The sequence below is a fragment of the Oncorhynchus keta genome, chromosome 32, assembly GCF_023373465.1.
Source record: "Oncorhynchus keta strain PuntledgeMale-10-30-2019 chromosome 32, Oket_V2, whole genome shotgun sequence".
In the NCBI taxonomy this organism is placed as follows: Eukaryota; Metazoa; Chordata; class Actinopteri; order Salmoniformes; family Salmonidae; genus Oncorhynchus; species Oncorhynchus keta.
The window spans coordinates 15,197,103-15,213,368 of NC_068452.1; the positions used below are offsets into that span (position 1 = coordinate 15,197,103).

Here is a 16,266-nt window from a genome sequence, read left to right on the forward strand (position 1 = left end):
TGGCGTTTCCACTCACTGGAAGCCCACTGGCCAGCAGGGGGAGAAGATGCATTTTGGCTGACATACTACAATTTCTCATCAACTGAACATTTGATCTCAATACAGTTCTGTTCCCAAAACTATTAAATCGGTTATGAACAGAGCGGACTACCCTTTGCAAAAGTAAAAAATAAATGTATTTTTTTAGGAGTGCAAAGGGGAATTGAGTTATTGCACACGCACACTTCAGAGTAGGCGTTCCCTAACATAAATATGCAAAAGCATGTTAGAACGCGCAAATAGGATCGCACTAGCTCATGCTGGGCTCTGCCCAGAATGACTCAATTGTTCCCATTTGGAAACAGGCTGTGGTCCATCTTGGTTTAGTTGTAAAAATCTTTGGTATCAGGCTAGCTTGCCAGCTAAGTAGCTATTTGCAGCTAAAAATGTGTTTGAGGCACAAATCAACAAAAAAAGTCCATCTGTTTGCAGACACTGAGATACAAACTAAAAGTGTAATTGTAGAATGTTTGTGGATTTACATTATAAAGCAAAGTGGAAAGCAGCATCGTTGTCAACATCTTGTTGCATCTGAAGCGTTGACCATGCAGACTGTCACTGCGAGTGAACGGCTAGTATTTTAACTTGACTCATGGAAGAGCAAAAACAAGTCTCCTTGAGTGACAATTGGCTGGCTGTGTGTGTAAGGAGAGAAGACTCAAATAGCAAACGGAGTAAACTATAAAACTGACATTACACACAGAGGAGTGGAGTAAAATTTAAACAAATCAAACATAAATACTAGTATACAAAGGTAAACTAAAGACCCAAACTAATCTGCATCAATACCAGTATTTAGTCAAAAACAGTATACCGCCTAGCCCCATCTCAGGCTATTATAAATGGACATTTTATGTTAGATTCATTAACACAAGGGTGTGATAAAGATGGAGAAAAAAATTGTTCTACCCTGAAGGCAAATGTGGACACTTCACACATTAGTAGTCAAAAATGTTTTTATTGCATTGGAATTATAATGTGTGCACTGCAGCTACCATCTTAATTTGACCATGGGACATGGAACACTGAGGGGGTGAATTCTAACTTCCACTTCAGTCAAATGTGTAATTACTCGTAGTCGATCATAGTAGTCCTTCAACTTTAAGCATCAGCTGTCAGAGCAGCTTACTGATAATTACACCTGTACACAGCGCATCTGTAAGTAGACCACCCAACTACCTCATCCCCATATTACTTTTTGCTCCTTTGCACCCCAGTATCTCTACTTGCACATTCATCTTCTGCACATCTCACTCGTGTTTAATTGCCAAATTGTAATTATTTCACCACTATGGCATATTTATTGCCTTACCTCCCTAATCTTACTACACTTTTATATTGTGTTATTGACTGTACGTTTGTTTATCCATGTGTAACTGTCGCACTGCTTTGCGTCATCTGGGCCAGGTCGCAGTTGTAAATGAGAACTTGTTCTCATCTGGTCTACCCGTTTAAATAAAGGTGAAATAAATAAAAAATGCCATCAATGCAGGACTAAGTGGAAATCTGACTTAAATGCAAGTTAAGATTTACCCAATAGAACATTACATTTCAAATACTCCCAAAGGCCATTTTCCTGGACACAGAGCCAAATACTGGACTACAAAACTATTAGAGATTCTCCATTGAGCTTGCTTTTAGTCTAGGACTAAACTGTGTTCAAGAAACCATCCCCAAGTGGACTAATACAAGTTTGTTCGTATTACCACCAGTTCTACAGTGGACAGTACAGCCCGCTGTCTGCGGAGCACACTGTGGTAATCAGGTTTGTTCTGGATGAGCTGGCTCTGTGAGGACTGGGCCAGGCAGCGAGGGTCTAACATCACCCCATTCTCCAGGCATTGCTCCAATTGCCTGCAAAGGGAAAGATGAGATATACCAACACATTTACACGAGGCAAAAACCAGTCCTAAAATGGTCCGTAACCAACTCTAGTATCGTTATGCCATTCTGAACAATGAACAATCATTGGGGGAAGATCAGCTTTAATATTACAGATAGTGTATCAATCCATCCATCAATGAAATTGTCTGCACAACTTCCAATCCTCCATTCATACACGTGTATGTAAACATGCATACAAAGAGGTCTACCAATTATGGTTTCTCAGTGCCGATACCGATTATTGGAGGGAAAGAAAGCCAATATTTGTATTTTTTTAAATGAAAAATTTTTAAAAGGCCAATTTCTCATTTGTAATATTGACAATTACAATACTGAATGAACTTATTTTAACTTAATATAATACAATAAAATCAATTTAGCCTCAAGTAAATAATGAAACATGTTCAATTTGGTTTAAATAATGCAAAAACAAAGTGTTGGAGAAGAAAGTAAAAGTCAATATGTGCCATGTAAGAAAGCTAACGTTTCAGTTCCTTGCTCAGAACATACGAAAGCTGGTGGTTCCTTTTAACACGAGCCTTCAATACTCACAGATAAGAAGTTAAGTTGTAGTTATAGGAATTATAAGACTATTTCCCTCTATACCATTTGTATTTCATTAACCTTTAACTATTGGATGTTCTTATACGCACTTAGGTATTGCCAGTGTAAAAGTATAGCTTCAGTCCCTCTCCTCGCCCCTACCTGGGCTCGAAATAGGAACACAACGACAACAGCCACCCTCGAAGCCGCGTTACCCAAGCAGAGCAAGGGAAACAACCACAGGCTCAGTGAAAGTGACATTTGAAAAGCTATTAGCGCATGCTAACTAGCTAGCCATTTCACGTCGGTTACACCAGCCACATCTCGGGAGTTGATAGGCTTGAAGTCAAACAGCGCAATGCTTGACGCACAACGAAGAGCTGCTGGCAAAACACACGAAAGTGCTGTTTGAATGAATGTTTACGTGCCTGCCTCTGCCTACCACCGCTCAGTCAGATTATATGCAACGCAGGACACGCTAGATAATATCTAGTAATAAACCACGTGTAGTGAACTAGTGATGATTGATTTGACAAGATAAGTTTAATGCTAGCTAGCAACTTACATTGGCTTACTGCATTCGCGTAACAGGCATTCTTCTTGTGGATTGCACAAGGACTAGTTAACTGTAAGGTTGCAAGATTGGATCACCCGAGCTGACAAGGCAAAAATCTGTCGTTCTGCCCCCGAACGAGGCAGTAAACCCACCGTTCCTAGGTAGTCATTGAAAATAACAATGTGTGCTTAACTGACTTGCCTAGTTAAATGGAGTAGAAATATATATATATATATATATATATATATAGGCAAAAATCAGTGTTCAAAAATACAGATTTCCGATTGTTATGAAAACTTGAAATCGGCCATTCCGATTAATCGGTCGACCTCTAGTATATACACATATACACTTTTTACATTGTAGAATAACAGTGTAGACATCAAAACTATGAAATCCAAATATATTTATATTTCTCAAAGTAGCCACCCTTTGCATTGACAGCTTTGCACACTCTTGGCATCCTCTCAACCAGCTTCACCTGGAATGCTTTTCCAACAGTCTTGAAGGACTTTGCACACATGCTGAGCACTTGCTAGGCTACTTATCCTCCCCTCTGCGGTTCAACTCATCCTAAACCATCTCAATTCTGTTACGGTCAGGTGATTGTGGAGGCCAGGTCATCTGATTCAGCACTCCATCATTCTCCTTCTTGGTCAAATAGCCCTTACACAGCCTGGAGGTGTGTTGGGTCATTGTCCTGTCGAAAAAAAAATAGTCCCACTAAGCACAGACCAGATGGGATGGAGTACTGCTGCAGAATGCAGAGGTAGCCATGCTGGTTAAGCGTGCCTTGAATTCTACATTTTAAAAAAATATATTTTTTAAATCATTGACAGTGTCACCAACAAAGCACCCCCACGCCACCTCCATGCTTCGTGGTGGGACCCACACATGCATAGATCATCCGTTCACCTACTCTGCGTCTCACAAAGACACGGCGGTTGGAGCCAAAAATCTCAAATTTTGGACTCAGACCAAAGGACAGATGTCCACCTGTCCAATGTTCATTACGTGTGTTTCTTGGTCCAAGCAAGTCTCTTCTTATTGGTGTCTTTTAGTAGTGGTTTCTATGCAGCAATTCAACCATGAAGGCCTGATTCACGCAGTCTCCTCTGAACAGTTGATGTTGATATGCGTCTGTTACTTGAACTCTGCAAAGCATTTATTTTGGCTGCAATTTCTGAGGCTGGTAACTAATGAACGTATCCTCTGCAACAGAGGTAACACTGGGTCTTCCTTTTCTGCAGCAGTCCTCATGAGAGCCAGCTTCATCATAGCGCTTGATAGTGTTTGCGACTGTACTTGAAACTTTCAAAGTAATATAATTTTTCCCGGATTGACTGACCATGTCTAAAAGTACTGGACTGTCGTTTCTCTGCTTATTTGAGCTGTTCTTGCCATAATATGGACATGGTCTTGTACCAAATAGGGCAATCTTCTGTATACCACCCCTACCTTGTCACAACTGATAATGCTCAAACGCAGACATTAAGGAAAGAAATAACACAAATTATCATTTAACAAGGCACACCTGTTAATTGAAATGCATTCCAGGTTGAGAGAATGCCAAAAGTTTGCAAAGCTGTCAACTCAAAGGATGGTTATTTTGAAGACTCAAATTGATTTAACACTTTTTTGGTTACATGTGTTATATAGGGATGCACAATATAATATTTTTTTACATTATTATTATTTATTTATTAAATCTGTGAACATAACAGAAATCGTCCGATATTAGCTCAAATGCCAAAATCGGTATTGGCCAGATATGTAGTTTAATGCCGATGTGCAAAACCAATGGCAAAGCTGACGTGCATACCTATATAATGTAGGTACATGACGTAATGACTGTACATAAAATGTAAAGGCTACACATCATTCCTAACTTAGCCCACAATGTCTGCTGTGTGGATCGAGCAGTCAACAAGTCGAGCAGTTATTTGAAAGAGTAAGAACTTGTCAGTGAGACAACTCAAAGACAAAACTCATTAACACCAAGATAATGAAATTCATTGCCCATTTACAAGTAAACGTTCTGTCGTGGGTGATGTTGGCTTTCGCGAGTGGTCGAGCACAGGTACACACTAACGTTACCAAGTGCGCAATTTCAGATGTCGCCCTACCGGAGTCACACAGTAATAGTGTCATTGATATTAGCTTCACGACGTTATATGGAAAGCCGTTTGGGCGTACATTTTTTGAATGGAGCATGCTTATTTAAGATGGTGAGAAAGGCACTTTTAAAGAATAACCATGCATCCTCTGACGGGATGAGGTCAATGTCATTCCAGGATAACCCGGCCAGGTCGATTAGAAAAGCCTGCTCGCTGAAGTGTTTTAGGGAGAGTGTGACGTGATGAGGGGTGGTTGTTTGACCGCAGACCCATTAAGGATGAAGGCAATGAGGCAGTGATCTCTGAGATCCTGGTTGAAAACAGCAGAGGTGTATTTGGAGGGCGAGTTAGTTAGGATGATATCTATGAGGGTGCCAATGTTGACAGATTTGGGGTTGTACCTGGTAGGTTCATTGATAATTTGTGTGAGATTGGGGGCATCAAGCTTAGATTGTAGGATGGCATGTCCCAGTTTAGGTCACCTAGCAGCACGAGCTCAGAAGATAGATGGGGGCAATCAATTCACATATGGTGTCCAAGGGCACAGCTGGGGGCAGAGGGTGGTCTATAGCAAGCGGCAACAGTGAGACTTTTCTGGAAATTTTTAGAAGTAGAAGCTCGAATTGTTTTGGTACAGACCTGATAGTAAGACAGAACTCTGCCGGCTCTCTCTGCAGTAGATTGCAACACCGCCCCCATTGGCAGTTCTTTCTTGTCGGAAAATGTTAGTTAGGGATAGACATTTCAGGGTTGTTGGTGGTTTTCCTAAGTCAAGATTCAGACATGGCTAAGATATCCGGGTTGGCAGAATGTGCTAAAGCAGTGAATAAAGCAAACATAGGGATTAGGCTTCTAATGTTAACATGCAAGAAACCAAGGCTTTTACGGTTACAGAAGTCAACAATTGAGAGCACCTGGGGAGTGGAGCTAGGGACTGGAGCTAGGGACTGCAGGTCTTGGATTAACCGCCACATCACCAGAGGAAGAGGAGAAGTAGGAGAAGGGTACGGCTAAAAGCTATAAGAACCGGCCGTCTAGCACGTTCGGAACAGAGAGTAAAGGGAGCAGGTTTCTGGGCACGATAGCATAGATTCAAGGTATAATGTACAGACAAAAGGTATCGTAGGAAGAGTACATTGGAGGTAAACCTAGGCATTGAGTAACGATGAGAGATAGTCTCCAGAGACGTTTAAACCAGGTGATGTCAACGCATATGTGGGAGGTGGAACAACATGGTTGGTTAAGGCATAGTGAGGCTCTACAGTGAAATAAGAAAGTAATCACTAACCAGGACAGTAATGGACAAGGGATATTGATATCAGGGAGAGGCATGCGTAAGTGATCGTATGGGTCCAGTGAGTGGTTGGGCCGGCAGGGGACACGGCGATTCAGACAGCAGGCTGGGGCTAGCGAGCTATGGGGTGGGGTCTGTTTTTGCCTCCTCGAGCTGTGTCGTCGATAGACCAGTCTTGGAATTAGTAGGTTTCCAAGTACCAGAGGGGTTCAAGTCCAATTGGAGAAATGGGTATAGTGGTCCAAGAAACTGGCCGATGGATCAGCTAACAATCCAATATGCTCTAGATAGCTTGCAGGTCGCGGTTAGCAGAATGGGCCATCAGGGGACGTCGCACCTGAGGGGCCTGTTGGGGTCCTCGAGCAGATTATGTCGGTATTCCAGTCATGAAGGATCGGCAGGGTTCCGTGCCCCGTAACCGGCAGTAGAAGGGGTCCGGATATTGTAGCCGAGGAGTGGGCTTCAGGAGTAGCCCAGCAGCCATAGCCGGGAGATGGGTTAAGCATGGGCTAGCTCCAGGATAGTTGGTGCTTGCGCCGGGATGGAAAGGTTAGCCAGGAGTAGTCAACCCGGGTTGCGGTTAGCTAGCTGCGATGAATCAGATGAAATGGTTCAGTTTGAGGTAGGAATCCGGGGATATGGAGAGAAAAATATGTCCAGTATGCTCTGGTTTGAAACGCATTGTACGAAATGGCGAGAGCTTTCCGAGCTAAAGGTTAGCTGATGACCGCTAGCAGTGGTTAGCTGACTAATAGCTGGCTAGCTTCAGTTGAGTTATTCCAGTTCGGAGGTAAATAGAAATACTTTAACAAAAAAACAGATCCACACCACATCGGGTGAGGTGGGTTGCAGGAGAGTATTTTGAAGTTGAAGTTTAGGAAAAATATTAAAAAGAACGCAAAGAAAAATATATACACACACACGGGACAAGACAAAGACGTCTGACTGCAACACCATCTTGGATTCCTGCATTGTGATTTCAAATTAACAATTAGTTTGTTGATTTTATATAAAACATTAATCTCGTTTAGCATGATTCATTCAATTATGGCATAATTATACTGCTTGTATTAATTTGCTTCACTTTCAATGACATACTTTTATTTTGAAGGCTAACAGCAAAGTCCACTATTGTGGCAAATCCTTACTGTGGCTCGGTGGTTCCGACCAACATTAATCAAATAAGAACCGCCTTATAAATTAGGGTTATTTTAGATGACAGCTAGCTAACTATAACTACCGAAACAAATGTCATTTTGGGGGAAGAACATTGTTTGCATCCATGAGCTAGCTAGTTAAAAAGAAAAATTATGACCAGCACCGTAGGTGCGCGCAAGAACTTCACCAGCATCATAGCATACGTATCGACGAATCGTTGTGATATATGAAATACCAGTGAGTTTAATCAATATGTAAAACTCGTTAAATTGTGACGTGCAGACATATTCAGGTCCTGATATGTCAACAAGCTGTTGACACGCAAAGACTCAAATGGTGTTCATTAGAAATCCTGATTGAGAATGAAACGACTGAACGAAACAGCAAGTAAGTGAAAGAAATAGGTTTTGATTATGTTTTACTGGTAATGGGGACATGCGTAAATGCCAACAAAGTAACTTTTTAGTCTGTACACAGCCTGTATTCGAACCAGGGACTGTAGTGATGCCTCTTGTGTTGAGATTAGAAGTCGACCGATTATGATTTTTTTCAAAGCCGATACCGATTATTGGAGGACCAAATGTTTAATGTCTCTTTAATGAAGAAATGTTCTTCCCACAGTTCGCAATGAGCCAGGTGGTCCAACTGCTGCATTTTCCCTGAATCTGCTTGCACAGCGTGCAAGAGAAGTGACAATTTCCCTAGTTAAAATAAATTCATGTTCGCAGGCAATATTATCTAAATATGCAGGTTTAAAAAAAATACATACATGTGTATTGATTTTAAGGCATTGATGTTTATGGATAGGTACATTCATTCAACGATTGTGCTTTTTTCACAAATGCGCTTGTTAAATCACCAGTTTGGCGAAGTAGGCTGTGATTCGATGATAAATTAAAACGCACTGCAAATCATCAATGTGGTCAGCCTGCCAAGCAGTCTCCCCGTGGAGTACAACATAATCAGCGCTCAAAAATGCCGATTACGAACACTTGAAAATCGGCCCTAATTAAATCGGTCGACCTCTAATTGAGATGCAGTGCCTTGGACGCAGCTGTCTATGTGTGTTAACTATACTAGAATGCTTAAAAGGCTGCAATTCTTTCAATATCGTTATGTTATTTTTTTGGCATGGAAAATATTGGATATCAGTAGAGGCCAAAAGTGGCACTATTATTCTACAATGTAGAAAATAGTTTTTTTTAAACTAACAAACCCTGGAATGGAGTCGGTGTTTCCAAAGGTATGACTGGTACTGTATGCATGCATGCATGTATACACAACCTTTTAAAAATGTTCCACTAACATCGAAAATCACTTCCCAACTATTTAGCAACCTATAATGGCAAAGCTGTGAATTTTTGGGTAGTAAATGTTTTTTTTAAATACCAGTTATCACATTCTTTAATGCAGGGCCACAGACTAGTTCCTTACTTATTCCCCCTTCCACTTTCCGCTTCCATTTTTTGCAGGAATTCTGCAATTAGTTAGTAGTAATTTTGGGTAGAGCAGACATTTCCATACATTTTTGTTAGCTGAATGTGTGACAACTCCACCAGTCCTATTTATTATATTCTCTTTTAATTTAAAACGTTTTTATTGATTAAAACAATAATCAATTACTATATTTGAGTTGAACCACAATATGTTGTATGAGTGTGTCTTTCCTGGTGGATTTAACTGAAATTGCAACCTATGGCATGTTTTAAAAATATTGATATTTTGGAGATTTCATTTCACATATACCTGAAATTCAAAGGTTGTAATCTGAATAAAGGCCATTCTGGAACATGGGATGAGACTTTCTTACTAATTTGCTAGAGAACCAGTTAAGATTTATGTATAACTTTCGTATGAATGACACCTTTAGTGAGAGGTCTAATGCTTTAATATTTAAATCATTTCTGCCCTCTGAATTCATATTCATTATATAAATAGGCCCTTAAATTGTGTCTGGCTTGTCATTCTAGATAAAATGCTATATTTTTTGCCCATATAATTTAACAAAAAGCAGGTCGCTAGGTGGAGGCAAGACCATAAGCAAATAGGTAAACTGGGATATGACTGAAGAGTTCATCTGGGAGATTTTTCCAGAAATAGACAAGTGTTGTCCTTTCCTTAGTAGCAAGATATATTTTTGCTAACTTTCTATTAAAACATTTTTTTTTTAGATTATTTCTTTCAGGACATATACCGAGTATGTCCACATCCGTCAGACCATTTTATTGATAAACTACACAGTAATGTAAAAAAAATAATAATAAATGTGATCAATATCCAGATAGAGGATCTAGGTTTTTATTTTATTTTAAGTATCTATGAGGCTGTGGATTTAAAAGGAAACATGACCTTTGTTTAAGCCCTGGATTACCAACCCCTTAATATTATTGTTAAGCTAAAATTTTAACAGCTAACATTTCAATGGCAATGATAAAAAGATATGTTGATAGTGGACAACCTTGTTATACTCCGACAGTTTAAAACTTCCTGAGAATAGCCATGATTTACACAGGGTTACTATACTTAACTTTAAACCATTTTATAAAAAGAGATTCTCCAAAATTGAAATATTCCAGGCATTTATATATGAACTCCAGTTGTACTTTATCAAAGCCTTTTCAAGGTCTCCTATGAATACCAGGTCTGGGTATTGATAGCTAACTTTGGCTAATGCCCAAATTGGACTGAAGCACCTGGCACATAAGAAAAATCACTTTGACAACCTGAAACTTGGAGCATGGTGAGTGCAGAACGAGAGTGAACAAGTACATGTAATTTGTGGGTGTGTGAGAATGTGCTCACCTGTCTAATTGTTCAGCTTTACTCCGGTGCTTGTCTAACAGGGCCTCCCAAGACGCACTCTCAGCCTGCAGCCTGAAATCACAGGTGTAATAAAGCATTTTTAAAATACTATTTATTACAGGCACTCACACAGTGATGAGGAAGTCAGTTACCTGTGTATAGCCTTCCTGACCTGCTCCATGGTGTTCTGCATTTCAGTGTCACTAGTGAGAAAGAGAGTCAAAAGGGAGCCATAACAGATGACTGAATGAATACAGAAAGGGCTGAACTAGAAATAAAGGACAATACAGAAGAATGACAGCCCTTTTTCTCTTGGGCTGTGCCGATACTAGTTTCGCAATATTTTTTCCATGCCAAAAACAAGAAGCCTTCCTTTAAAAACCTGCTGTTTGTAAAATATTGTGTGCTATAGCTTGGGGGGGGACTCTGGATGACATGACACGGCTTGTTTCCAAAATAAGTTAAAAGTCAGTTGTTTCCTTGCCACTATACTGCCTAGTATCATGATACTCAGATCGTCCCAGACCCTTCTCATGTTAAAGGATAAAAAAATAAATAAAAAAAAGGGCTGAAATTTATAAAATAGTAAAATAGACTCCCCAGGAAAAAGGTAAGTATGTTTGACTAGTCAAGGAACAAAATGAGGTTGAGGGCTGTGACGAGACAGCATTACCTGGCTGTGCTAGTGGGAGGTTGCTGACACTGCGGCTCATTGCGTAGGTCTTTGGCCAGGCACCACCACTCCTTCTGTAAAGCCTCCACTGAAACAGGGAAGAAAATGGTTATTATTAGACAACACAAGTGAATTTGGAAGGTATTCAGACCTTAACTAATTTTAAAAGGCTGTAACTTAAGGTTAGCTTGGGGGACAATTTATCTATACACAGAGCAAAAACAAGTTTGTAGAATTGTTGGCAAAAAGGAAAAAAAACACATTTACAAAGTATTCAGACCCTTTACTCAGTACTTTGTTGAAGCACATTTGGCAGCGATTAGAGCCTTGTCTTCTTGGGTATGACGCTACAAGCTTGGCACACCTGTATTTGGAGAGTTTCTCCCATTCTTCTCTGCAGATCCTCTCAAGCTCTGGCAGGCAGAATGGTGAGTGTCGCTGCATAGCTATTTACATCTCCAGAGGTGCTATTGGGTTCAAGTCTGGGCCACTCAAGAACATTCAGAGACTTGCCCTGGCTGTGTTTAGGGTCCTGTGGGAAGGTGAACCTTCACCCCAGTCGGAGGTCCTGAGCACGCTGGAGCAGGTTTTCATTAAGGATCTCTGTGTACTTTGCTCCGTTCATTATTCCCCCTCGATCCTGACTAGGCTCCCAGTCCTTGCGGCTGAAAAACATCCCCACATCACGATGCTGCCATCACCACGCTTCAGGGATGGTGCCAGGTGTTTAGTCTTGGTTTCATCGGACCAGAGAATCTTGTCTCATGCTCTGAGAGTCCTTAGTGCCTTTTGGCAGAATCAGCGGGCTGTCATGTACCTTTTACTGATGAGTGGCTTCCATCTGGCCACTACCATAAAGGCCTGATTGGTGGAGTGTTGCAGAGATTGTTGTCCTTCTGGAAGGTTCTCCCATCTCCACAGAGGAACTCTGGAGCTCTGTCAGAGTGACCATCGGGTTCTTGGTCACCTCCCTGACTAAGGCCCTTCTCCCACAATTGCTCAGTTTGGCCAGGCCAGCCCTAGGAAGAGTCCTGGTGGTTCCAAACGTCTTCCATTTAAGAATGGAGGCTGTGTTCTGGGGACATTCAATGTTGCATACAATTTTGGTACCCTTCCCCAGATCTGTGCCTCGACACAATCCTGTCTGAGCTCTACGGACAATTCCTTCAACCTCACGCCTTGGTTTTTGATCTGACAGGCACCGTCAACTGTGGGATCTTATATAAACAGGGGTGTGCCTTTCCAAATCATGTCCAATCAATTTAATTTACCACAGGTGGACTCCAATAAAGTTAAACATTTCAAGAATGATCTATGGAAACAGGATGCACCTGAGCTCAATTTTGAGTCTCACGGGAAAGGGTCTGAATACTTATGCAAATAAGCTATATGTTTTTATAAATTAGCAAAAAAAAATCTAAGCCTGGTTTCACTTTGTCATTATGGGGTATTGTGTGTAGATGTATTATTTAAAAAATATTTAATACATTTTAGAATAAGGCTGTAAGGTAACAAAATGATTGCCCCCATCTATCTTCAGAGCTCATGCTGCTAGGCGACCTAATTCAACATCTGATTGATTGTGGTGTAGGCGGTTTTGGTCACACATAAGGGCAAATACATTTTTATTTGACCTTTATTTAGACTAGGCAAGTCAGTTAAGAACAAATTCTTATTTTCAATTACGGCCTAGGAACAGTGGGTTAACTGTTCAGGGTCAGAACGACAGATTTGTACCTTGTCAGCTCGGGGATTTGAACTTGCAACCTTCCGGTTACTAGTCCAATGTGCTAACCACTAGGCTAACCTGCCGCCCCTAAACTGGAACATGCTTAACACCCCAGTCATCTTACAATCTAAGCTTGATGCCCTCAATCTCACACAAATTATCAATGAACCTACCAGGTACCACCCCAAAGCCGTAAACACGGGCACCCTCGTAGATATCATCCTAAACAACTTGCCCTCTAAATACACCTCTGCTGTTTTCAACCAGGATCTCAGCGATCACTGCCTCATTGCCTTCATCCGTAATGGGTCAGCGGTCAAACGACCTCCACTCATCACTGTCAAACACTCCCTGAAACACTTCAGCGAGCAGGCCTTTCTAAATCGACCTGGCCGAGGTATCCTGGAAGGATATTGATCTCATCCCGTCAGTAGAGGATGCTTGGTTATTTTTTTTAAATGCCTTCCTCAACATCTTAAATAAGCATGCCCCATTCAAGAAATTTAGAACCAGGAACAGATATAGCCCTTGGTTCTCTCCAGACCTGACTGCCCTTAACCAACACAAAAACATCCTATGGTGTTCTGCATTAGCTGAACAGCCCCTGTGATATGCAACTTTTCAGGGAAGCTAGAAACCAATATACACAGGCAGAGGAGGGAGGACACTCTTCGAATCCACCATACCTTCTCCGTTATGCAATCTGGTTTCAGAGCTGGTCATGGGTGCACCTCAGCCACGCTCAAGGTCCTAAACGATATCTTAACCGCCATCGATAAGAAACAATACTGTGCCTCTGGCAGTCTATGGGGTGCCACAGGGTTCAATTCTTGGACCGACCCTTCTCTGTTTACATCAATGATGTCGCTCTTGCTGCTGGTGAGTCTCTGATCCACCTCTATGCAGATGACACCATTCTGTATACTTCTGGCCCTTTGGACACTGTTAACAACCCTCCAGGGAGCTTCAATGCCATACAACTTTACTTATGTGGCCTCCAATTGCTCTTAAATACAAGTAAAACTAAATGAAGGCTCTTCAACCGATCGCTGCCTGCACCTGCCCAACATCACTACTCTGATGGCTCTGACTTAGAATATGTGGACAACTACCTAGGTGTCTGGTTAGGCTGTAAACTCTCCTTCCAGACTCACAGCAAACATCTCCAATCCAAAGTTACATCTAGAATTGACTATTAGACACTATTACGCAACAAAGCCTCCTTCACTCATGCTGCCAAACATACCCTTGTAAAACTGACCATCCTACCAATCCTCGACGTCATTTACAAAATAGCCTCCAATACCCTACTCAATAAATTGGTTGCAGTCTATCACAGTGCCATCCATTTTGTCACCAAAGCCCCATATCCACTACCCACCACTGTGACCCTACCTGACATGGCTGGCTCGCTTCATACTGTCGCCAAACCCACTGGCTCCAGGTCATCTACAAGACCCTGCTCCAGGTAAAGTCCCCTCAACTCGCTGGTCACCATGCAACACCCACCTTAGCCCACGCTCCAGCAGGTATATCTCTGGTCACCGCCATAACCAACTCTTCCTTTGGCCGCCTCTCCTTCCAGTTCTCTGCTGCCAATGACTGGAATGACCTACAAAAATCTCTGAAACTTAGCACTCATCTCCCTCACTAGCTTTAAGCACCAGCTGTCAGAGCAGCTCACAGATTACTACACCTGTACATAGCCCAGCTATAATTTAGCCCAAACTACCTCTTTTCCTACTGTATTTATATAGCTCCTTTGCACTCCATTATTTCTCTACTTTGCAATCAACCAGTCCAGTGTTTTACTTGCTATATTGTATTTACTTCACCACCACTTTTTGCCTTTACCTCCCTTCTCACATTGTATATAGACATTTTCTACTGCGTTTGTTTTACTCCATGTGTAACTGTTGTTGGTGTCAAACTGCTTTGCTTTATCTTGGCCAGGTTGATTGGAAATGAGAACTTGTTCTCAACTTGCCTACCTGGTTAAATAAATCAAGTTTGAGGCTGGTTAATTGTGAAATGGCTAGCTAGTTAGCGGGGACAAACGTCACTCGCTCTGAGACTTGGTTGTTCCCCTTGCTCTGCATGGGTAACGCTGCTTCGAAGGTGGCTGTTGTCGTTGTGTTCCTGGTTCGAGTGAGGAGAGGGACGGAAGCTATACTGTTACCCTGGCAATACTAGTGCCTATAAGATCATCCAATAGTCAAAGGTTAATGAAATACAAGTGGTATAGAGAGAAATAGTCCTATAATAACTACAACCTAAAACTTCTTACCTGGGAATATTGAAGACTCATGTTAAAAGGAACCACCAGCTTTCATATGTTCTGAGCAAGGAACTTAAACGTTAGCTTTCTTACATGGCACATATTGCACTTTTACTTTCTTCAACACTTTGTTTTTGCATTATTTAAACCAAATTGAACTGGTTTCATTATTTGAGGCTAACTTGGTTTTATTGATGTATTATATTAAGCTAAAATAACTGTTCATTCAGTGTTGTTGTATTTGTCATTAAAAAAAAAATCATAATCGGTCAACCTCTAGTCTGAATACTTTCCAAATGCACTGTATACCTACTGCAAGGCACACAACTAAAGCTCTATTCAAAACACAGCACCTAACCAGTAGGGGGCAGAAGAAATCTTTGGATGTTTTTTTTGCTGGATGTTACAATCCAAAACCACTACTTATTTGATACTTACAAGGATCCTACCAACCTTGTGTCTGAAGTGACTCTAAACTGCCTTTTGGTGTCATGCTCAGTGAGTCTTGCAACTTCTTGACTGCCAGCTGGAGACAAAGAGGAGAGAGATGGGACACAAAGTCAGCAAAATTGTCAGCCAGGCTCCTAGACATTGAAATAACCTCCAGGTTGAAGTTTGTCTGTGTTTTGAAAGTCAGGCTCTAGCGAATTGCAATCACTTAAACATACCCCCATAGAAGCCTCCATCAGTTTCTCTTGCCTCTCCTCCTCTGGTAGGGATTGGCTGATTGACCTGCATATAGCTGGATAGGAGGCATTTAGACAGAAGTTTAGCATTTACAGGTTACAAGAGAGCATTTTGTAAATCACTTAGCCCCAATTGTGCCTCCTTCCCATACTGCCATTCATTGTTTAAGGGTCAACCTGGGATAGGTGGCCGACTCTAGCCATAGCTTGGAAAGAGCATGTTTTATGGCTCAAGAAGACGTAAACAATACTCTATCTAGTGTCACTCATCCCAGACACCACAACCAAAGTTGTTGATATTGAAAAATAAGGGTTTTGGGCCTCACTCTGGGAGGTGTTGGGGAGGGAAGGGAGAGAGCGTCGGTCCCTGGTCGACCTCCAGGAATTCCTTGGCGTGCTGCTGGGGCTCAACGACCGACCCTCTGTTAGAACATCTCCCTCAGGATCCCTTCCATTCCGCTCTTCTCCAGAACACAGCTCCATCTGTGCCTCTGTTGTTTCTGACAT

At 41.6% G+C, this 16,266-nt stretch overlaps 1 protein-coding gene across 1 annotated transcript; it reads right to left on the reverse strand.

Annotated features, from left to right (window-relative positions):
• Nucleotides 1-981: 981 nt before the first annotated feature.
• Nucleotides 982-16,266, reverse strand: LOC127914385 (uncharacterized). Its single transcript, XM_052490170.1, has 7 exons — nucleotides 16,086-16,266; nucleotides 15,742-15,815; nucleotides 15,527-15,599; nucleotides 11,067-11,154; nucleotides 10,546-10,596; nucleotides 10,394-10,465; nucleotides 982-1,893 (listed from the first exon to the last, which is right to left on the reverse strand). Exons 1-7 carry the CDS (start codon nucleotides 16,264-16,266, stop codon nucleotides 1,722-1,724), a joined length of 711 nt encoding a protein of 236 aa, XP_052346130.1. The 3' UTR covers nucleotides 982-1,721.